Source organism: Malania oleifera, chromosome 4 (genome assembly GCF_029873635.1).
Source record: "Malania oleifera isolate guangnan ecotype guangnan chromosome 4, ASM2987363v1, whole genome shotgun sequence".
NCBI classification, from domain to species: Eukaryota; Viridiplantae; Streptophyta; class Magnoliopsida; order Santalales; family Ximeniaceae; genus Malania; species Malania oleifera.
In genome coordinates, this window is record NC_080420.1 from 64,189,094 (window position 1) to 64,213,545 (window position 24,452).

At 36.8% G+C, this 24,452-nt stretch overlaps 1 protein-coding gene across 2 annotated transcripts in view; it reads left to right on the forward strand.

Annotated features, from left to right (window-relative positions):
* LOC131154013 (IAA-alanine resistance protein 1) overlaps positions 1 to 24,452 on the forward strand; it is a 43,034-nt gene that overhangs the window by 13,386 nt on the left and 5,196 nt on the right. For both annotated transcript variants that reach the window (XM_058106464.1, XM_058106465.1), the window contains exons 6-8: positions 19,299 to 19,579; positions 19,978 to 20,133; positions 20,379 to 20,486. In XM_058106464.1, coding sequence (XP_057962447.1) covers positions 19,299 to 19,579; positions 19,978 to 20,133; positions 20,379 to 20,486 — 545 coding nt within the window. The remainder of the gene's footprint in view (positions 1 to 19,298; positions 19,580 to 19,977; positions 20,134 to 20,378; positions 20,487 to 24,452) is intronic.

The window sequence follows — 24,452 nt, forward strand, 5'->3', positions numbered from 1 at the left end:
AGTTCCTCTCTTTCACTTCCTACCCCAATGCCTCTCCTGAACCCTCTATCTAGTGCCATATCTGTCATTCTTCTTAAACAATCAAATAACGAGACAAACAAGACGGGGACAATCGATTTCCTTGCCTACCACCCCTTGAAGCCTTAACCAAAATTTAAACTCCCCATTGATAATAGAAAATGAAGCATTAGACAAAACCCTCATCCAAGTCCTCCACCTAAATCCGCCTGACGCAAACCTTTTCCTGTAAACCTTATCTGAAAACTTCAAACTAACCTGCCTTTTTAAAGTCCTATTTGAATGCAATACCCCTCCCTTTACTCCTCACATCACCCACAACCTCCTAGCAACTAAAATGGCATCCACAATCTACCTTCCCCCAACAAAAGAACTTTTTGCATGAGAAATTGTATTGCTTATTACCAAATCCAGCCGATTTACAATCATTTTCGCAATAATCTTAGACACTAATTAGCAAACTAATAGGTTGAATATCAGCAACATTAATATATATCTACTTGTCTTTGGTGCCAAAGTATTGAAATTTGAGTTAATACTCTTACTTAAAACTTCATTAAAGAAAATTTACTTAAAGAAATATTCATTGAACCCATTCTGACAACATCCAAACAGTCCTTAAAAAAAAGTCACATTAAAACCATTAGGACTCAAAGCCTTATCCCTATCTAATCCCAAACACTACCTGCCTAACCGCACTGCTCTCAAAAGGTTTCTCCAATCAAGGCCTGCTGATTCACAGAAATGGGGTTCCACTCCATCCCCTCTGCCATCGGCCTATCCTCAACTTCCTCTTAAAAAAGATCCTGCAAAAAAAATTAGCAATCTCCCTTGCTATCGCAACAGGATCAGAAGTAAACTCTCCCTCCCTCACTTCCAACTTCCTAATGACACTTTTTATCCTCTTTCCATAACCCAAGGTATGGAAGAATTAAGTGTCACATTTACCCTTCCTAATTTACTTAAATTTCATTTTCTGGCTTCAACTCCTCATTTCTGAAAATTACTTTTATGGAAGAAAAAGTGTTACAATTACCCTCCCTAATACACTTAAATTTCATTTTCTGCCTTCAACTCCTCATTTCTAAAGATTACCTTCTTACTGACAATAAACCTTCAGTAGACCCCTCAATTTCCCGAGCTTAACTACTCACCTTCATTAACTATCCCATTTTCTGCCATCAATTGAGCAGGTAAAAAGCCCCTGTCATTTTTACCTAGGCACTCCAGCTCACCATATGAAGCCTCCTCATGAATGCCAGATTTTTTCAGCTGATAATAAAGAAGACATTGCTTGCTGAACTGGGGTGATATTTTGTAAGCATTGTACAGCAGAATTCCCTTAAGTATCAGCATCATCCAAACTTTCACGTGTTCCATGGATTCCCCTGATTTCTGATCTGGCCATTCTTGAAACCCCTGAATCCCTTGCATTTTCTAGTCCGTTACCTGATTCCCTCTTTCGTTTCTAGATGCTCTTGAGTCAAATTGTTTCAATTTCTAGATTAACATTAATCTGGTTCTGCGTCAGATCCTCCCAGTTTTGATTCAGGCACAAACTGTTTGCACCACCTCCTGACCCATATTTAAAAATTACCCGACCCATTGAGTAAAATTACCCAACCCTGTCTGATGCTGCAGCCCTTAGAATACCCAATCCATCCATCCCCTAGCAAAATCTCAGCTTTCACTTTGTTGCAGTAATTCAATCTGTGAACCTAAATTATATATTTGTAAATCTACTTCACTCACATTGTCAAATGACATATTTAAAGGAATAAGTAATTTTTTTTATATGTGCTGAGGGTGCATGTTTGTAATATATACTTAATGTTAAGTGGACAAAAAGATCATTAAAAAGCAATCAAGAAATAAATTTATTCCATACTGTGAATGTATCATGCTCTATGGATACAATTCATGAAGGAAACGTTGACTGAGAAATCCTAGCAAAGAAACTGAACCATGTACTAAATTTCAGAATGGAAGCAAATCTTCTCAGCTGTCCAGAAACATATTATTACGTGCTCAACCCAGTTAAAATGCATAAAATCTATGAGAAGGGAAAGTGAGAACAGAGAAAATGATATTTTATAATCCACACCTGTTGTAGGGGGAGGAAAGATTCTTGAAATCCATCTTTTAGAGGCATTTCTAGACCCAGCAGTTCATAACATGAAGCCAAATAAAATGAATCTTTCTCCTGCATGAAATAATTGTAAGTTGTTGCTGCACTACAAAGGAAAAAGTAAAAGATTTTCTTTAAAGTGCGCGTAAAATTTTTTCTCCTTACTCGATACCTAATCAATATTTATTCATTTTTCTCTAAAAAACATTACATGATATAAATAATATAAACGAGTTCGCACCATAACAGATGAAGAGGAGTATTTCTTTGAAGTTCAGTATACAAGAACTCATAACCAGCATCAAATAATTCAAGAGATTAAAATGAGAGATTCTATTATCAGTAAGCCAAATTAGACACAAACATGAGTGATACCCTTTAACCCAAAAAAAAAAAAAAAAAGGCTAACTAAAGAGCACCTTGCATGGATTCTAGCTAACCAATCAACCATTAATCTCTAATCAAGTGCTTCCATAAATAACAACTTGCCCACACAAATTTGGAGAAAGAAGCTTCATTCTTGGAAAAATCTTCAGGATAGATGAGTTCCTTATTCGAATGCATCAAATGACCCCAACTTTAAATCTGAAGACCCTATGAATCCAATGCTTTTACACCATAATGTCCAACTTATCTTTTCATGGGAAGTATTTTAAGTAAAAAAGTATTTGGGCAACCAAAAAAAAATTCAAGTTCATTATATTTTAGCATGCATTGGATTGCCAACCTGCTATAATTTTTGTTGGCAAAGTTCTTTATATATTGCATTGCGAACACATATAGAAAGGGTCAAGGAGGAGGATATAAATTGGAAACTGAGGTTGGGAATTGAAGCAACAATGGTTAGGAAGCTCAAAAATTTGAAAAAATGAATTGGAAAAATGAATAGATGCATATCATATAGGGTGGATCCACAAACCATATTGATTGTTCAATCTTTTTAGGGACACTCGGGCGATTAAATTTAAAAGAAAGTGCTTGTAAGGATTTTACTGTCATCAAGAAAATTTTCACTTGAAGACCATAATGAAATATGGTTTTGTCTTCTTTGAGTAGTTTAAGTCTCCTCCAAAGGTTCTGTTCTTGCGCTTATGGCTGGTGCGTGTTCATACTAATGTGTAATGTAATTTTTTTTTTTCCAAGTCGTAATACTTGACATTATTCTAGCTTGCTATGGCTTGTAGTTTTAGGGTGATATTGGTATTCGAATATTGTGTGCATGTTGGTGTTTTAGTGACTTGTTTTAATTTTATATGTATGTGTATATGTAGTATGAATTGGCGAAAAAATTTGTGAAGAACATTCAAATGAAACAGAACCGGAAGAGAAAGTTTGAGCCAATAAGTAGTGACTAGAATGTATGTTATCTTAAGCCAGAAAATTCTTGTATTTGTTGAATTTTTGACTCTTGGAACAGAACATGGTATGTCATGATACGTGCAATGGAGTTTCATGCAGATGTCATTGCCTCATCATGCAGCTTGGCAGGGTGTGAGTGGTGTCACCATATTTATATTGGAGAGTTGGTGTGTTGTAAATGGGTTTTGAGTCTCTTGCGATTGTAGTACTAACTTACAGTGTGGTGTATCAAGTACGTTGCTTTAATAAGTAACTAGTTAAATAACTGCAGCTGATAACCTCTTTTAGGTCTGTTATAGGAAAGAAACTAGAAATGCCAAATCATGTACATGGTGTGACTCAGCTTTGTGACATATTGAATGTACATCATTGTTAGCAACTTATATGACTACTGTATGCTGAGCATTTTGTGTGGCATCACACCCTTATAAACAAGAGAGAAACCCAATTCAATTCATTCTCATCAAACCTATTAAAAGCTCTCCTCTTCACCTTACAATCAGATATTTATGGGACTAATGGGCTTGAAATTCAAGCAAAAACCCTACACCAGCGTCTCCTAAATTAAAGGATACTGTAGTAAATAAAAAAATTACTATAACTTCCAATAAAATTCCAAATTTCAAATGCTTCCCACAATTCATGACCTGCACTGTTAGGCTGTACTTTTATCCTTCATCATTCTATTTCTCCTAAGTCCTGCCTCATATTTTAAAAATTTGAAAGATTAAGAACTGAGGAATGAACTAGGTTTATAGATTAGCAATACAATGTGCACACTGTGGCTTCAAAACTAAATAGGATTGCATGTACAAATAATCTTTAGAGGGAAATCTGGGAATAATAAATTCCACATATGCAATCTTGAACTTGATCATGTCTTTGATTGCAAGCCCAATGAATTTGTTGGCTTATCCTTCACAATTTCCGTAAGACACTACCAAAATCAACTTGTTCTGGTTCATATTTTAACATTGGCAATCTCTTTATATTTTTTTGAGTTCATGTACAATTTTGGTTTCCATAATCATTTTAGCTCCTATGGGCGTCTTGTCTGCCTTCTTAGATTTGAAGTCTCTCTTTGCAACTGGTTTGCAAGCACAAGGATCCTTATTTCGCTTAAATTTCTAATCTTTCTTGTCATATCCTTTCTTCTCATTTGTGCTTCTATATCCAAGAATCTGCTTACGTAAATCTTGAATCGATTGGTGAATTTCCTCAATTATAGCTGCAGGAGACAAGACTGGTTGCGGTAAATTATGGGTTGATTATAGTAAGCTTCCATTGGTTTATCTTATTCAATGTGATGCCTTTATTGGTTGGACTCCAATAACATCTAGGACAATATCCGGACCAATAGCATCTTCCATGGTTGGGACTCCAAGCATTTTTTGTTAAGGCTTGATCAGGAACTGTACCAATCTTCCAAGCACAAATGCATATTACTGTGTTTTGTTTTCCTTTGTGGGAGAGGGGGGATCTACCCTTTCATTTGTTCTAGAAATAAACGACGGAAACAAAATGTAACTGACACAAAATCAAAGAATTCAGAAACAAAGTGTAACTGCAGTTGTTAGAATCATATGGTCCTTGTTTCGAACCGTACAATTCTTTTAAGAAGAGCATAAATTAGTTTGGACTGCATGGGAGAATCACAGAAGGCTGTGAATTGGGGGTGAATTGTACGATTCACCTAGTGAATTGATGAATCAAATCGAATGACATGAATCATGTGATTCTGAAACATCTTAGATCTGTTCGCATCAGACTACTCTTAACCCAACCTAAAGCCTTTTAAACTCGATTTCTTTTAATTTTTAATTTTTTTTTTCTTTTGCACTATGGCCTTCTGCTTGCTATTTAAATGAGTTTTCTTCTCCAAAAGAGAAGAAGGAAGTTTGTTGGAGTTCCTATTTTGCACCTCTCTTTTCTGTCGTTGAAGAAGACAAGAAGAAAACTGGAGTTAAAGAAAGAAAACCAAGCTTGATAAGAAAACCAAAGTGGACTAGTTGGGTGAGCGTTTGGTTGTGTCACAAGCCAAGCTTGTTTAGGGTATTATGCTCACCTGTGACTGCTTGTGTTGTACCCATTTGGTGGCTAACCACAATGTAAATACTACTGTTGGTTATATTCTTTGAGTAGGATAATGCATTAGTGACTAAGAGGAGTATGGCCCCTTGGTCGCATTGATTTTTCCTAGTGCCAAAGTGTGAATAGTAAGCTCTTTAGGGGAGGGTGCAGTGTTCGCCAATCTTGTAAAATCCAGTAGTTTTTCTAATTGTGTTTAGTGTCCTTGGTCTCTCTTGTTAGACGCATGCCAACAACAGTATGATTATAAAAATTGCATTGCTTTACAAGTTTATTGCATGTTAGACGCATGCCAACAACAGTATGATTATAAAAATTGCATTGCTTTACAAGTTTATTGCATGACACATGTTTACATTCATGCTTGATTACTGCCTCTGCTTATTTTGTATGTGAATTTGTTCTTGTGGTGAACTTGCGGTTTATTTTTGGCTGACTAGATAAGCTTGTGTGCTACAAAATTGTTGAATGTCCCTTCACATGGTGTGCTGTGTTCAACAATTGCTTTGTGAAATAGTGAGATTATGTAAAGCATCGGTGGGAGAACCATCTCTTGCACTAATACAGAAAGAATTGATGCAATAGAGCCCCATGTTGAGACTATCGTCCATGTGGCTGTAGAAATGTACCAACTTATAGAATGTGTTGACTTATTGGAGGGATCCCGAAAAGTGATTCTATTGATGAATTTGCGGGAGATTTCCATGGTATTATGGAAATGTTGCAACACCTACCAGACATGGGAGAGTTAGGGTTTTGGAATTGAGAGTGTACGGTGGTTCTTGTGATGCTGAGAGAACTTCTTATTTGACATGGAGCAATACTTTCTAGTGGTTAGATTAGAGTTGACTTAGATGCTTAGTAGTCAAAGGTGCAAGGCGCATCAAGGCGCAAAGGATACTTGGAGCCCAGGTTTATGAAGGTAAGGCACACAATTATTTAAATTGTGTACTGTTGAGTAATTGGGTAAAATGGAAGACCTAAACTCAATGATAGGTCTCTCCCTTTATTTATAATATATGTAAGTACAATAGGAATGACCATAATACCTTTACTAACTCACACTGATTACTAACAAAACTCTAACTCATAATAATAATGCTGAAAGACTAAATAACCATTAACACCCCCCTCAAGCTGGAGCATACATATCATATGCTCCTAACTTGTTACAAATGAATTTCACATGAGCACCTCCCAAGGCTTTGGTGAGCTAATTAGCAAGCTAAAACTCAAACTTCACATAAATGGTTGTAATGATCTTATGTACAAGTTTCTCTCGAATAAGATGAAAATCAACTTTAATGTGCTTTGTTCGTTCATGGAACACAGGGTTGGAGGCAATATGGATAGCAACTCGATTATCACACATAAACTCCATAGGCTGAGAATGTGGAAAACCTAGTTCTTTCAACATGTTCTTCGGCCAAACAAGTTCACATGTCGTGTGTGGCATAGCCCTATACTCTGATTTAGCACTCGACTTGGCAACAACAGTTTGTTTCTTACTTTTCCAAGACACCAAATTATCACTGACAAAGATACAATACCCGGTTGTGGATCTTCAATCAGAAGGTGATTCAGTCCAATCTACATCTGTACATCCCTGAATATGAGCGTGACCCCGATCTTGATATTAGAGACCTCTCCCTGGTACACCTTTGAGATATCTCAAAATGCGAATTACTACATCCTAGTGACTTGTTCTTGGGGAATCAAGAAAGTGACTCACAACACTTATTGTGAAGGATATATTTGGTTGAGTGACTCCGAGATAATTCAACTTTCCAAGATGTCTCCAGTGCCGACCTGGGTTAGGCAACAAATAACCCATATCTAGCTTTAACTTACTATTGGGATCCATGGGTGCATCAACAAGTTTGGTTCCCAACGACCCCGTCTCATCTAAAGATAAAGAACATAATTCCTTTGTGACAAGACAATTTCCGCACGAGATCTCGATACTTCTATACCCAAGAAGTACTTCAATGGTCCCAAGTCTTTGGTCTGAAACTTACTCTGTAGAAAAAGCTTTTGGTCTTAGATGCCACAATTATCATCACTAGTGATCACAATGTTATCCACACATACAATAAGCAAAATACTACCTGGTGGAGTGACAATAAAATATAGAGTGATCTACTACACATCGATGAAGGCCAAACTGAAGTAATATAACACTAAAACAGCCAAACCATGCTCTTGGAGATTGTTTTAATTCATACAATGACTTCTTGAGCCCACATACTAAGCTTGACTCCCCCCGAGAACAAACCTAGGGGGTTGCTCCATATATACCTCCTCATGAAGATCACCATGTAGGAAAACATTCTTCACATATAATTGATGTAGAGGCCAATGACAAGTGGTGGCTAAAGAAATGAACAAATGTACTGAGGCAAGTTTAGAAATTGAGGAGAATGTGTCTAAATAATCCAAACCATACACCTGAGTATGCGCCTTAACAACAAGGTGGGCCTTCAGACAAGGCACAGAACCATTAGGATTGACTTTCACATTGTACACCCAGTGACAACCAACCACATACTTATTAGGAGGAGGAAGTACCAAATCCCAAGTACACGAGGAATGACCATAATACCCTTACTAACTCACTTATTACTAACAAAACTCTAACACATAATAATAAATGGGTAATTGATCTATGAACACATTAGCAGTAATATTAGAATTTAAAATGCCAAAAAATATTCAATACCAATCAATAAATGCATAGAAATTATGACTATCAAGTACCAAGTTCCAAGCATAACAAGAATTAGTTCACCATAGGCAGTTAAGCATGCAAGATTTCAAGCTTCAAATTGCAAAGGAAATGAAATTGCGAAGCCCAAGGTCCAAAAGCGTCAACATAGCTCAATATCAAAAGAAAAGAGTACAATAAAAGATTCAAAGTCTAAAATCTAAAAATTCTCCTCAATCATCATCATCTAATTCTGTGAAGATATCATCATCTTCCTCTTCATCATTATAATTTTCTTCCCCAACATCTTCTTTCACTTTTGTTTCCTTTGCGCTACCAACTTGGATCTCATTCTCGTCTACAAGTTGCAAAATTGTAGTCTCGACACCTAGCATTTCTAGATGAAGCTTTTCCTTTAGAAGATGATGACACATTCATACTTATTCTTGATCTAGTGCGATGCAGGGGGCCATTTACTTCAACTGCTTTGGCAATAACACCCTATGTCAAAAGATCATCTACAAACACAAGTTCATTGTCCTCATCGAAATCGCCATCCATCCCACTAATCATCCACTCATTACTGTCATCAATGTCCTTTAGAAGGATGGATTGCCTTATGTGAATTACCTTATCAAGTTTACAACACCAACACTGTTATAAATATAACCATTCAAAAATATTGCCCTTTTCAAAGTTATATGAATTGTAGGCATCTTCCCAATATCCTCCAATATCAAATCATGGCAATGGGCAGCACATGGTGCCCAATATGAATGTGACCTCTTTGCTTTAAACAATCTCCTTATTCAAAAATCAAGGAGAGAAGCCATTAAAATATTAAAATTAAAAATATGTACATTATAGAATGTAGTTCTAGGAGTAAGTTCTTACCTGCTGCAACATAGTTTGAGGCGTTATCAGTCACCACTTGAATCACATTTGATTCTCCAATTTCCTCCACCATCTCAAAAGTAATTTGTACATTTTATTTGCATTATTGACAATATCATAAGTATCAATAGACTTGATGAACACTGATCCTTTGGAGAGTTCACTAAGAAGTTTATTATGTCCTTATTAGTAACTGAATCCCCACATAATCGAGCATCCATATTTTGCCCATTCCCCCCTATGGACCTTCATCAACTCTTTCATTTGACTAACTTCCTTCTTTAGGAAAGGAGCTTTCACTTTATGATAGCTAAGTGTTATTTTAGGATATTGCCCAATCGACTCAAGTACCACTGCAAAGCTCTCCAAACGTACCACGTTAAATAGTATTCCAATGTCCTACACCCACCTAGAAAAATTTTCCATTGCCTTTTAACTTAATTCCTTCTTGCATGCCTCATTAATTGATGTTTTCTTCATCTTCCCTTCTTTCCTAGCTTGAACCACTTTCTTTGGATTAGGAGTAAAAAACAAGTCTATAGGCCGCTTTTGTTTTGTTTCTTCAAGGTCGATTGGTATGAACTTCAACTTCACTACTAAACACTCTCTTGCCACAAGGGTTAATTTCCTAAACTTCATCCTCTTCATCTTCACCATAACAATCTATGTCATTAAAGTCCGGCAATAACTCATTTTCCTTTTTTGTATCTTTCTTCAAGAAATACTCTCTAATCTCCTCAAAAACATGAGCAAGGCACTTAGAGCATTCTTTTTAACATTTCAAAATCCTCCAACAATATGTTGTTTTTCTCGAAATATTCCTCTCGTTATGCTTTACCAAAAAAATTGCAAGTCAAATTATTTCTATTTTTTTTTTTATCTTCTAAATGTGCATACTACCAAGTAGGATCTTTCTTTGCAAATTGAGAGCTTTCAGAATCCATTTAAGATTTAAGCCCTATTATCCTATATGCAAAAGAAGTGCATAGGTAACCTGAAATATCTTCACAGTCCAATAGTAGCAACTAAATGTATACTATATTCCCAAACAAAACAACTATTAAATTTAGTAAAAAATGTATATATTAACTTGCATTTAATTGACCAAGAGCTAGAAGAAGAAGGCAACTCACAAAGACGAAGTGAATGCTTTGGCTCACGAAAACGAAGCAAATGACTTACTTCGAGAAGCTTGACAACTCACGAAGACGAAGTGAATGCTTTGGCTCACGAAAACGAAGCAAAGGCTTTGGCTCACGAAGTAAAAGGCTTTGGCATAGACAACTCACGAAGTTGAAGGTGTTTTCTAGTTCGAAACCACTCGCTTGTTCAACTCAGGAAGACGAAGTGAATGCTTTGGCTCACAAAAACGAAGCAAAGGCTTTGGCTTACGAAGTCAAAGGCTTTGGTGTAGACAACTCACGAAGATGAAGACATTTTCTGGTTCGAAGCCACTCACTTGTTCAGAGGCTCTGGCGAAGGCTCTCTTGTTGGTTGGAAGGCTCGAAGATGGCAGGGCTCGAAGTAAAAAATACGAGAGCCAAATCTTTCCATAAAACATAAAAATAAAATAAGGGTAAATGTCAGATTTGTCAAGATGCGACTTATTGCACCTTGTGCCTACAGATGCCTCACTGTGCCTACTTGTGCTTCATATAGGTCACCACTCCTCAAGCCTATTGAGGCACTAGCCCCATCGCCTTTCTGTGCCTCATACAGACGCACTTTTAGTTACTATGCTTGGAAGAGATCCATGATTGCATTTTGTACTTTAGGAGATTCTAAGCTATGGTGGCATATTGAGTACGATAAGATTCAAAATGCTTAGGAGCCAATTCTTTCCTAACAATGTAGAGTATAATGCTCATTGCGACTTGCAACTTCTCAAGCATATGGGTCTATTAAGAGAATATGTGAAAGAATTCTTTCCTTTGATGTTGGATAATTGGGGCATGTCAGAGAAAGACAAGCTATTCTAACTCGTCAAAGGATTGAAACCATAGGCATGGGCTGAACTTCAACAAAGAGCTCAGCAATTGTGTACTACACGGTCTACCGTAGAGCACTTAATTGACTGCAGAGGGGGGGGGGGGGGTTCCCTCATAAGTATACCTAAAGAGAGTGGCTCGAAAATCTTTTAAAAGCGCAAACCCAAAAGTGGGGGAGCCAGCACCAATGCTTAACTTTGAAAGAAGAATCCTAGTCTTGGTTTTCCAAACACATTTGGTGGTAAGGGTAGATTGCGTGCTTCTTATGTTGAAACCCTTATAGAGTTACTAATTGTCCTCACAAGTCAATGCTTAGGGCATAAGGATAGGCTTAGTTGATCACCCTGATTCAATTGCTTTCAAATTGCATGTTCGTCATGTGAAGCATCAATGGGAGAACCATATTGCACACTAATACATAGAGACTTGATGCGCTAGACTCACAAGTCAAGAATGTCAATGAGGTGGTTTTAGTGATGGCCTAACTTGCGGAATGCGTTGTTGTCTTGAAAGTCTCAAAGGCGATAGGATTCAGTTGAGTTGGCATATGATTTTTGTGGTATTGTAGAATCTTTTCAATATCAGATGGGGGAGCTTGTGAAACTTAAAGTTTTTGCTCATGTTGTGGAAAAACCAATTCTATAGGTGTGGAATATCGTAGGGTGAGAGTATTGAACAATGAGCATTCAATGGTTCCCCCATGATGCTTAGAAGTTGGAGAACTGTCTTTTTGAGATGGAGCAATACTTATGTGTGTTTAGGGCTGAATTTGAGGAAGAAAAATTATCCATGGTGATAAAGTACTTGTGTGGGGACTGGGAACATTGAGATGTGGTGGTAGACCAAGTACAATGAAATTTAGAAGGCCGACTTGGGAAGACTTGAGAAGAGAGCTTAAGGCCCAATTCTTTCCTGAGAATGTTGAGTACAATGCTTGGCACTACTAATGAGATCTCTTGCACACAAGAAGAGTTAGAGAATATGTGAAGAGAAGTAGCTCTGTATTTTGATATTGGATTTTTGTGACATATTTGAGGATAGACTATTTTAATTTAAGGTTTGAAACTATGGGCAAGGGATGTACTTCATTGACAAAAAGACAAAAGTTCAAGACTTGCTACCACATAGAAAACCATGTAACACTTGATTGCTTACATTGGAGAAATTCCTTCCATGCCTAAGGAGAGTGGTTAGTTAGGTGGAAACAAAGAAAAGACTTCCAAGAAGGGCAAATCCAAAAGTGGAGGAGTTGATACCAGGGAACATCTTTAAAGGATCTGTGCTTGTGTCATGTCTTAGTATATTATGTGATAAGAGCAAGATTGTGTGTTTGTTATGTTGAGGCCTCATTGAGTTGCCGATTGTCCTCATAAGTCATTATTCAATGCTTTGCATGCTTCCACTATTGATAAGTCACAAGGATAAGAGGACGAGGAAACCTTGAGGATGGGTGTAATCTGATTACTTAATGCATTGCAGAGGTAGGCAAACGAACCAAAGGTTTCTTAAGCTAAGGGCTTGATGTTTGTGGATTTGGAGATCAATGGGAAGAGTACAAGTGCTATGATTGACATTAGGGCTAACCACAACATTACACGCAAGGAAAAGTGCAGAGGTTCAACTTGAAGCTTGATTAATACCCATAACGCATGGAAGCAGTATAAACATGTGCTTGTGAAGCTTGGTTTGCAAGAGGGACGTGCAAATTTCATTCATGGATGGATGATTTTTAAGTGATACTTTAGATTGGGTTCATAAGAGACTAAGGTGGTTCATATGCCTTTCATTGGATCCATTTGCTTAATGGGTGATCACATTTGCATGGTTCAATCTATGGAGAAGAAAGGCAATGACAAGAAGTTCCTTTCTAGGATGAAACCAAAGAAGGGTTTGAGGTTGAACCAACAAATATTGTCTCTTTGGTGGTGTATGAAGACATAGGACGATAGTTGGTGCCTATTGCCATCTATGATGTGTTGGAGGAGTTCCAAGTTGCGATGATGGATAATTTATTAAACAACATGCCTTTATGACAAGGTATTAAGCATGAGATTGAGTTGTTTCTTGGGGTGAAATCTCTTGCTAAAGGGCCATTATAGATGGTGCCACCCTAGCTAACCAAGCTTCAAAACCAACTTGATGACTTGTTGGAAACAAGCTACATAGGACCCTCTAAAATACCTCCCAAAGCATTATTGTTGCTTCAAAAGAAACATGATGGGAGCGTGAGGCTGTGTGGATTATCGTGCACTTATGAAAGTTATTGGGTGCGAAAACTGTTGTAATTATTGATTTGTTTGATCAGCTCAATCATGCCTATTACTTCACCAAACTTGACATGCAATCAGGCTACTATCTAGTGGGAGTAGCAGATGGTGATCAACTAAAGACTACTTAAGTGATGTAGTGCAAGGCTTTTGATTTCTTGGTATGCACTTTTGGTTGACTATTGCATTAGCAACTTGTGCTTGCTAATGAATAAATTGTTTCATGATTACCTTGATAGTGGTATATCCAACGACATTGTTGTATACAACTCTTGGAAGAGCATCTATGGAAGGTGCTTGTTAGGCTAAAGGAGAATAGCCATGTGAAGAAGGAGAAATGCTCCTATGCACAAAAGCATATCATGTTCCTTGGCCACATGATTGAATGAGGATGGACTTGGAGAAGATGAGGGTTTTCTAAGACTAGAAAATCCCAATGGTTGTAGAAGAATTGCGGTCCTTTATTGGTCTCATTAGTTACTATTACAAATTTTGTTGAAGGGTACTCAAGGAGGATCTTCTTGTTAATAAAATTGTTGAAGAAGTCACGGGTGGGATTGGACGCTAGAGTGTTAGGGAGCCTTTGACAACTTGAAGGTGGCCATGGTAAAAGATTTGTTACTTGCTCTTTTAGATATCATGAAGCCTATTCGAAGTATGCATACTATGCACCCAAAGGCGTCTTGTTACAAGAGGGTCATCTCATTATGTATGAGAGCCATGCGCTTAGTGAATCTGAATGGAAGTACATAACTCAAGAGAAGGAAATGTTAGTGCTGATCCATTGCCTTCAAGTATGGCAGCATTACTTGTTTGGGTCAAATTTCACAATGAAGACGAATGGCAATTAGCCCCTTCATTACTCGACCTAAGTTACCTCCTAAGGAGGCTTTTTGGCAAGAATTCCCTATGGAATTTGATTTCTTCTTTGAGCACAAGGTGGGGTGAATAAATCAAGTCGTGAATGCAATGAGTAGGAACATAGATCTTGTGGCCCTTTAAATGGTAGCGCACCTGGCGACAAGTAAGGTTACTACAACAATGCGGAAGCACGCTAAATAGAACTTTATCAAAGAATGAATCACACAAGACATCATTGTCGTAGTAATTTTTTATCCAATAAAACAAAGAGACCAAGTTGAGCATATGAAAAATTATGCAAAAACTACAAAGGAAAAGACTACACAATTTGGTAGTCGACTAGCCCCTTTTCCCTTCTTCAATTAGATGCACCTGATAGCGGTCAACCAATCTCTTCAGGCAATCGACTGGCCCATTGAAAATTTAAAAAATTGAGTTGTTTCCATTTGATTTGCGAAGTATCTTGGCATGCCAAATGTCCTAAGAGCTGCCACATGTTAGGCAACGACTTGGACAATTGGTGGTTTATGGTTGATAGCTTGAATTTGAATTTTTGAAATTTAAATTCCAATGGTAATTGCCTCCATCCCATGAAAGGTCTATAAATAGATCCTTTGGGAGAAAGTTTGGGGCACATCCAAGTGGGGGTAAGGAGAGGAATATTAAGTGTTTGTGCATTCTTAGAGGGTTAGAAAAAGGGGTACTTTGAATTTAGATTGAAGAGAATCCCTTTTCTCTCATTCTTATTCATTTCTTCTTCGGGGAGTGTGCAATCATTAGTGTACCCTCCACTTGGTCTACAATGTTTTCTGTGATATAGGGTTAGTCTCCTAACCCTTCTGTTTCATTTATTTTCAAGTTTTAGTTTGTATTTTGCATGTGAAGCATGTTTGCATGAATGTGGTATTAAAGTTTATTTCATGCTTGTTTTTAACATTTCCCTAAGTAGATCATGTGTGTTAGGGATGTTAGAATGTGTTAGTATTTAAGATTTCGTGAAATGATTTTGACAAAAAAAATTGAAAATTGCCTTTTTTCTTCTCAAATTGGCAGACAGACGGCCAATTGGTCTGCAGGCACGGTAGACTGCCCCCTTCTGTATAAAAAAAAAATAGTCCTTAGGCTATAAAAGACGGTCAATCGGCCTCTGCAGGTGGTTGTCGTGGTTGACCAAAAATTTTTTAAGGCTATATTCTTTGGCCATTTTCTTGGATTTTCTTCAGGATTTCATGTTGTTTTTGAGTCTAAACACTCTTTAGATGTGTTGATTGAGTCTGATTGCTGAAATTCCAAAGGTTTTCATGACTTTACCATAAAAAAACCAAAATTTCATTTTCAAAAAGATTCTAAGACGTTCTCTTGAAACATTTACAAATTTCTTAACAAAAAATATGGAGTTAACACCCATGAAGTCGCTTTTGTATGTTCTTTGGAACCTTCATGATTTCAAAAAACAAGATTTCAAGGTAGGTTTGTGGTTCTCCCACCAAAAAACCACATTTTCTTCATTTTCAAACAAGTAAACATCATTTTTCAAAGTAGTCACCAATGAACTAGCTTGAGGGTGGAAAAATGAGTTTTCTTAACTTAAACTTGATTTTAAATCTCTGTTTTACAAATTATTCATTGGAAAAAAAGTTCCAATCAAAATGAAAGGTTTTTCAATTCAAACAAGAAGTGGTTTCAAGTGATTTCAAGTGGTTTTCAAAATTTCATCAAAATTTTTTCTAAAACTTATTTTTGAAAATGTTTCGATAAACTATAGGTGGCTTTATTCCTTCATGGAGAATATGTAGGCAACCTACATTTGTAGATTTAGCCATAACTTTGAAAAACATGACTTCTTTTCCTCTGTTCTCTACATTTTACTTTTTTAATGTTGTGTGAATGTTTATGGCTTTTGAAAAGGCATAAAGTGGTAGAGTTTCCATGGGGTTAAGTCCTCTGTAAGAATTCTACGAAAGCCTTTCCAAGAGGGGTTACGGGTCAACAATTTTTTTTACAACAAAAAAAAAAAAAAAAAAAAAGAGAGAGAAAGTTGCAGTAGGTGGTCAACCAACAACTGCTGCAACCTGGTTTTTTCCCTATTTTTCAATATTTCTCCTTAGAAAATGAACTTCAAAATGGGAGATATAGACACTCACATAAGGTAAGTATGGTTACCATTCCTAGAATGGGTGTTTTAGGGTGCTAGGCTTTTGAACCTTATTCTAAGAAGGCTTAAAGGTCTACCTTCCCTATTCACGATAGTGCGCCCAGACTTAAATCTCTTTTAAAATATTTTCCTTTGTTTTACCTTTTCGAAACTAAAATGAAGTGGCGACCCGTTTTTTAAACAAAAATGGTGAGGGAATCAATGGTTTTGTTCTTCTTTTCATGGTTTTATTTTGGTCACCAAATATGTTGACAATCAAAATGGGCCATTTGAGTCTAGTGTTGACAGTCATTAAATTGGTGGAAAAGGGCAATGCTAACCAGTTCTGGACATAGGATGGTTTATTGAGGACATATGAAATCGACTCTTTGCTGCTTGAGTTGGTGACCTCAAGGGGACCTTGTTGTGGGAGTGTCATGGTACCCCATGTTGGCAGGCCACCTTGGATGGCTCTAGACTTTTGCATTGTTGAAGCAAGTGTGCTATCGGCCACACATGAGTCGAGGTGGTTGAGAATACTTGAACTTGTCTCACTTGCCAACAAGACAAGGTTAAGTGAAAGAAGATTGTAGCGATGTTGGAGACCTGTCCACTGCCAACTATATTAAGGGAAAATGTCTCTCACTTGAATTCATAAGCAACCTACCAAAGTGGCGGAAATGAGTCGAGGTGGTTGAGAATACTTGAACTTGTCTCACTTGCCAACAAGACAAGGTTAAGTGAAAGAAGATTGTAGCGATGTTGGAGACCTGTCCACTGCCAACTATATTAAGGGAAAATGTCTCTCACTTGAATTCATAAGCAACCTACCAAAGTGGCGGAAATGAGGTCTATACTTGTGCTTATAAAATTTTTTTCAAAGTAGGACACTTTGGTATTGGCACTACAATATGGCTTAGCAGAAGAGACAATGCAATTGTTTTCAAACACATCGTGAAGTATTTGTGTGTTTCCTAACATATTATTAGTTATTGAAACTCATAATTCAATAGAAATTTTTGGTTAGAGGTTTCAAAATTCTTGGCTTGTAGCTGGACATCTTCTCAAGCTATCGCTCACAGACGCAGATTGATGGCCAGAGGAGTACTTGAATCATTTCATCAATGCCAACCACAAGAATTTGATGCCACTACTTGATATCGGCTAAATCTAAATTAATGCTCAAAAGAGTTCAGCCACCAATATGATTCTCCTTAAGCTTGTTACAGTCAATAATCGTTGTTACCTCACATAGTGTATAAAAGAGGAAAGAGTTTGAGAGTGTACACCTTCATCAAAGATTGAAGACATTATGCAGAGATTGCCTAATACTACCTGAAGAAAAGCCATCAAGTGGATGAAGAAATGGGCGGATCAAAGGAGAAGACTGATGCACTTCAACATAGGAGAGCTGGTGCTTGTTAAGCTCCATCTAGAACAAATCAGATTATTACAAGGTTGGGATGAGAGACTACTTTCCAAAACAGTCCCCATCTTGGCCAAAGTTGGGAGGTTCTCTTGCAAGTTTAATCCTTCAGGTTGAATGGAAGTGCACCAGTGTGCCTATTCTGTGTTGACATTGAGTGATGCTCCAGTCAAACTAGAGCACCACTAAAGTCCAAGCAAGCTAACCAAAGAGAATTTGTAGAGATCCTAGCAAACAAAGAGACAAGAGTTCAAGGTGAAACAGGAGAGCCTCAGAGATGAAGAATCAGCTGGGAGTCACCGGTAGAATTGGATAAGTTTTGTGCCTTTGTGGACAAAGTTCAACAACTACATAAGTAGAAGAGAATGTCATGAGCCAAGCTTGCCTATTATGTTCACCTATGTTACATATGCTAGAGTGAGATTTGCATAGAGCTCTTTAGGAAAGGTTGGTGTTAATCAACTATTCATTTTATTACTCACTTGCTATTGTAATTGTGTTTAACTAACTTCCCTCCCTCACTAAACATACATTCCTATGAAGGTGTAATGAGATGAGTTACATTGCTTTGTTTCACTGTATGTCTTCTTTGTTTACTTCATGCTCACTTTTTGCTGCATTCTGGCGAACACATTTATGTGGTGTATTTGTGGTAAACTTTTGTCTGACTAGTTGAGAGTGTGTGCAACAACTAGTGTGGCACATTCCTTCACAAGGTGTAAGTGATCAATCCATGACACTAGGCTTGGCTAAGCTCTTTATAGTCCATGTTTGGTGGTCAAGCTAGGGGGTTCCTTAACCCGTGTAAGAGGGCTAGCTGGTTCCTTCCCACTAACTAGCTAAAACTTAGGCATCTTTTAGGTATAAAAAATATTTAAAAAGAAGGAAAAGAAATATCACTCATGTCCTTATTCTTCCTTATTGATGGAAGACCTAACATAAGAAAGGATAGTTCTCCTAGCCATTGTGGTCCAATACAATTTAGACATGTCAAGCCTTGTGAATCCTCGGCCCATGAAACAAATGTTCCGTGACTAATAACCTTGGGGTTCAGTCAAAAATCCTAGACAAGATTTTCCTAAATAAAAAAACTGAAATAAAAATGCCTTAGTAAATCTAATTAAAAATAAATTGCAACTTCCAATAAAATTCCAATTTGATTCCTGTAATTCATGCATCTGGCTGTTTGGCTGTACTTGTATCCTCCATTTTTGTGGTGATATACAAGTAAAAGAGATTGGATGTGTTTGACTTTGATGTTCTAGTTGTAGCCTTTCATTTTTTATCCCGCATTATGCATCTTGCTTGTCATCTCCCCCAAGATATGGGAAGATTAACCTACTCTCTGCACTTTTCAATTAGTGGTTTTGTTGGTTTTTTTTTTTTTCCTTTAAAAATTGAATTAATATTGTGATGTATTGATTGTTGCAGCTGGAATTGTACTATTTCTAATTGTGGAGAAGGTTGTGAGATATGTTGAAGATGTATCTGGAGGAACTAATATGCGGGGTCATAGTCATCATCACCATCATCATAATAAAAATGGTAAAAGGTTGAAGAATGATCAGGATGATCATGGTAATGAGGCAGAGTCTCTTAATGATGAGAATAGAGGTGCATTGGGAATGTCACCTAAAGAAAAAGTGTTGGATGAAGCATCTGATGATTCTTTAAATGGAGAAAAAAAAACTCAGTATGAACTTCTTCGGAAGGTAATATGACTAGTTTGCGTTATGTTCAATTCACCCCATGTTTATGCTGTGCTGTTGGGTGTATCTCCCTAGTACATGTGGCATAGCACGGTCCAAGGTCAAAGGTGTGCTTCAACAAGATATGGTATAAGCAAATGACTGGGCCTAGCCGCATGCACACAATGTATGCAATCGAAAAATTTATGTGTGTCATGTGTACTCATTTTTTTGATTAAAGGTCAAAGGAAAATTTTGAAAAAGTTTGTGTTCTTCAGTGCAAATATTGAAGACAGATAGACTCTAATCTCCCTACTTCTTTTGTCAGCACTAAAGAAGATAGAAGGCTGCTCATTGATTGATTTTAATGTAACTATTGCTATTGCTCACTGAACCTTACTAGACATGCTTGCTTTCTACAGAGAAACATAAATGCTGGTGGAGGAGATGATAAACCTGGTTTAGATGTTGCAAATGATTCCGCCAATAATTCCAAATCCCTGAATGAAAAAGAACCTGCTGCTCAGTCTCCCTCAAGTCTTGTGTTTGGCTATCTCAACCTTTTCTCTGATGGTGTTGTAAGTTTGTTTCCGTAATATTGATTATTGGTAATTTGATAATCAAGCTTTTGCATTTCTGTTCCTATTTTAGATAATAGTATGTGTTTTTTTTTTAAATAAATAACATATGTGCTTTTTTTTGCAAAAAAAAGAAAAGAAAGGTTTATGATTATTACATTAACAAATTTGAGTTCTTTTACTTTACACAATGATTTAGCCGTGTAATTGTCATTGTATCAAAATACTTCATATGAATATTGCAGCACAATTTCACCGATGGGATGGCACTAGGAAGTGCTTTCTTGCTTTATGGATCTGTTGGCGGGTGGTCCAGAACTGTATTTCTGCTAGCACATGAGCTTCCTCAAGAGGTTACAATTCTTCGTTTTTAAACCTTCATTTTGTTGATAATTTTGACCTATTTCTGGTTTTTTCCTTGAATATTGTAGTGAAAAAGCTATTAGTGTACCAGGGGTGGGGAGGATTTGGAATGTAAATTCCATGTATGTTAATTTAAATACATTTGAGGGGAGAAAATTTGAATGTTTTGACTTTTTTTATGACCATCTCTCTCTCTCTGTCTCTGATTTTGCCTACATGGTATATCAGAGAATTGATGTTTCTTCTTTTTCTTCTTCTCAATCACAATCACAAACTGGAAACTGATATACCAGAAATTTAAGACAACATGCTGATATCATCAGTCATTGTGCTGATGTCAGCCTAGTTGTGTTAGGAGAGATAGATGCTTTCCTGCGGTTGTCCCTCTCTCTATTGAGTACATGTGTGATGAATTTGAGGGTTTGAAATCCAAAATGTTAGTTTGGGACATTAGCTTATTTTAGGATATTTAGTTATTGTTGGGATTATTTTGATACGCTATTACTTTGGAGTTATTTTTGTAATTTTTGATTTACTTATCCTTCAGAGTTTTTTAGTTTCTACTTGCCCATAAATATAGGCTTATGGATGCAAGAGATTAATGATTTGAATTAATTGAGTTGCCTATGTCCGTGTCTCACATGAGTGATGTCTATCTCTCTTTCAAAGTCTCTCTTTACATCTGACTCTCTCTCATCCTCATGTGTGCTCTTTTCTTCTTTCTCCTCCCCTCGGCTCATCGCTAACTAGTTCCTCTCTCTGTTATCTTCTACTCCTCTCCCTTTTTCTCTTTCTTTCTTTCTCTCCACTGTCCTACTCCTACATCAAATTTATAACAGAACCAACTTTGTTCCAGCCACAAATCTGTTCCCATCCGGTCCAGTACCAATCCTAGACCATCTCATCTACCATTGCAGAGCCCCCTTTAATCCGAAGTTCAAGCCTTGAACAAAAAGAAATTAAAAAAAGAAAAACAAAAAAAGAAGAACAAAAGATAGTGCTGCAACAAACCAAGGAAGATGAAGTAGCAGCAACCCAAAAAAAAAATAAAAATTCATTGTTCTGTTTATTGCAATGATGAGAGCAGAATTGCAGAAGTACAGGGAAAATAGGATGAAAAAAAATCGCGTTGTAAACTTGTGATATTCACAGAAAATCTCAGCAACAAGGTTCTCAATTTCGATTTTGACTAAAATTTTGAGGTTTCAAAAGTGCAGAAATTTAAATCTCGATTTTCAATTTTTAAAATATGATGGAAATTGCTAGTAAAGAGAGGAATTTTTTTATGGAACTCCAAAAGAATGTTAATAGGCATAATCATTAAAAATTTCAAAATAACATATAACAAAAAGAGATACATCATGTGTGGTACATTAGGCTCAACAACTATAAGTAAAATTCATTAATTAGTTGAATATTAATTACTATGCTAATAGAAGTATTTAGACGTAAAATGTTGAAAAAATGCCATAGAAAAAATCAAAGTTCAGTTTTGCATAAAATTTCAAAAGTAATTCATATATTATTAATATCGATATTTCAATTTTGCGTTGAATTTAAAATTTCATTTTCAAGGGAATTTTGTTCCATAGTCAAACTTTTATCTGCTGAAATTTTGATATTTCGAAAACTTTTGGATAATTTGTAGAAATTTGCAAAAATTTATAAAACTCAAAATTGATTGCTAGGAAAGCAAGAATTTTGATAGAAATCTTAATTTTGTGGAAATTATAGACTAACTACCACAATGACAGGCATTCAACCTGTTGTAAATTTAGTTCCTACTTCACAATTTCCTAACTTAACCTTCCTCACTATAGGATGAATCCAAAGAAGTGTTCTGAGTTGAATAGGCATTTGGGAAGCCTCATAGAGAGGGGATTTGTGTAGCATAATCTCAATTTCTCTTGAATGCTACACTTCGTACTTCGAAGAATAATGTGCATAGATAATATGTTGTGTTATCATTCATTGGAAAAATTCTCAGTGGTTTACTTTAATAATATCTCCATCTATTGTAGGTCTAGGGAGGAGCATCAAGGTCATCACCATAAGGTCTTTGATCCTCACAAGAAGCCAAGTTATATTTTTACTTTTAAGAAGTTGTATATTTTCATGGTCCAGTGTCACTCACAGGATATAGGACCTACGCAAAGATCAAAGCCAATAGAGTGTGGATGGGCTTTAGGATTGTCTTAGAAGTCTGTAGTTTTCATGGCCCTAGCTATGGGCATTTCATTAGGAGTTTGCTACCATCTTGCCCCTCTCCCTAAATATCTTAAGAAGGGAGAGTTTCATTGGAATCTGAACCGATCATGGCTTTTGTTGATATTAAGGAGAAAATGACAGAAGTACTCGGGTGTCATAATTTTAGTAGTCTTTGAAGTTGCTTCTGATGCCTCTAGGGTATGTATACGTGTCTTTAGGTATGATGGACATGTGGTAGCATCATTTAGTTAGTAAATCTCCGAGGCTAAATAGAAATAGAAACTTATGTTAGAAGGTTTTATGCTGTGTTTAGATCCCTCCACCATTGGAGAGTGTGTTTATTACCCCAGGAATTTGTACCATAGTCTAAGCACCAGGCACTATGACATTTAAGTTCACAGAAGAAATTAAGTTCTGGGCATGCTAGGTGGGTAGAGTTCTTCAATGAATACACAACCTTTGTTCTCAAACGTCTTTCATGTGTTGAGAATGAGGTTGTTCATGGCCTTAGCTTATTAGTAAGTATCCTTTATGTGATGAGTGTTGATGTTGAAGGATTTAAGAGTCTGTTTAGTATTTGACTTGTCTTGAATTTGGGATAGGAGGTGACTAGTCATTCAAGTGGTCATTTAGGTAGAGATAAGGCTTTTACCCCTGTTGTGGGATTTTATTGGCCCTCCTAAAAGAGATATTTTGTAGTATTCTTGTGTAGAACTTGTCCATTAGGGAAAAAATAGGAAACAAAACGATGGATTCCATACATTTCTTCCTTTGTCATGCATACCTTGGAAAGACTTAAGTATTAACTTTATCCTAGGATTGCTTAAAAGAACCTGAGGTCATGATTACATTTTTGTGGTAGTTGATAGTTTCTCCTTGAGGGTAGATTCTATTCCTTGGAGTAGGAAATTTGATGTCTCACATGTTGCCATGTTATTCTTTGAGAAAGTTGTCAACCTACGTGGTTTGCCTAGCTTCAGTGTGTTCGATAGAGGTGCAGAGTTTATAAATTTCTTTTGGTGAGGACACTTCGGGAGTTGTGTGTCAATAGCTTGACGTTTTCTTCTTTTACTCGCACTTTGGTTGTTAGTGAAGGTTGTTAATCATTGTTTGGGGGATTTCCTTAGGTGCATTGTGAGAGAAAACATGTCACTTGGGACTTGGTATTGCCTGGTGATAGAGTTGTAATATTTTTGTGAATGGGTCTATGGGCAAGACTCTTTTGATCTTGTATTTGGATATAAACCTTATGCTCCCATTGCTGTCCCTTTAATATTTGATGTTTATATTTCTTAATTTGCTGAGTCTTTTGCTCACCATTGGTAATGGTGGTGGTTGACAGATCCTCAAGCCTGGCCTGCTTTATTCCTTGCATCAAAACTGAAGATGCATCTTTGGTGGCTGACTGTACTTCATCGAAGTAGTTGGACTGCGTGGAGTGCCTAAATCTATCATGTTTAGTCATGACACTCAGTTTCTAGATTACTTCTGAAAAACTGTGGAGGAAGTAGGACTGCTGTTGAAATGTTTTACTACTTTTCATCCACAAACAAATGGAAAATTAGGGATGACAACTCACATTTTGGGCAATGTTTTGAGCTGTCTTGTAGGTGAATATTGTTAACTAGGACTTTGATGTGAACCCGCGAGATTGGAATCCCTTGAACCCACAAACAAATTGAAAATTTACCCAAGAATGCCAAGAATCAAGTCAAGATCCCGTTGAAATCTTGTTTCAAGAACCTAGA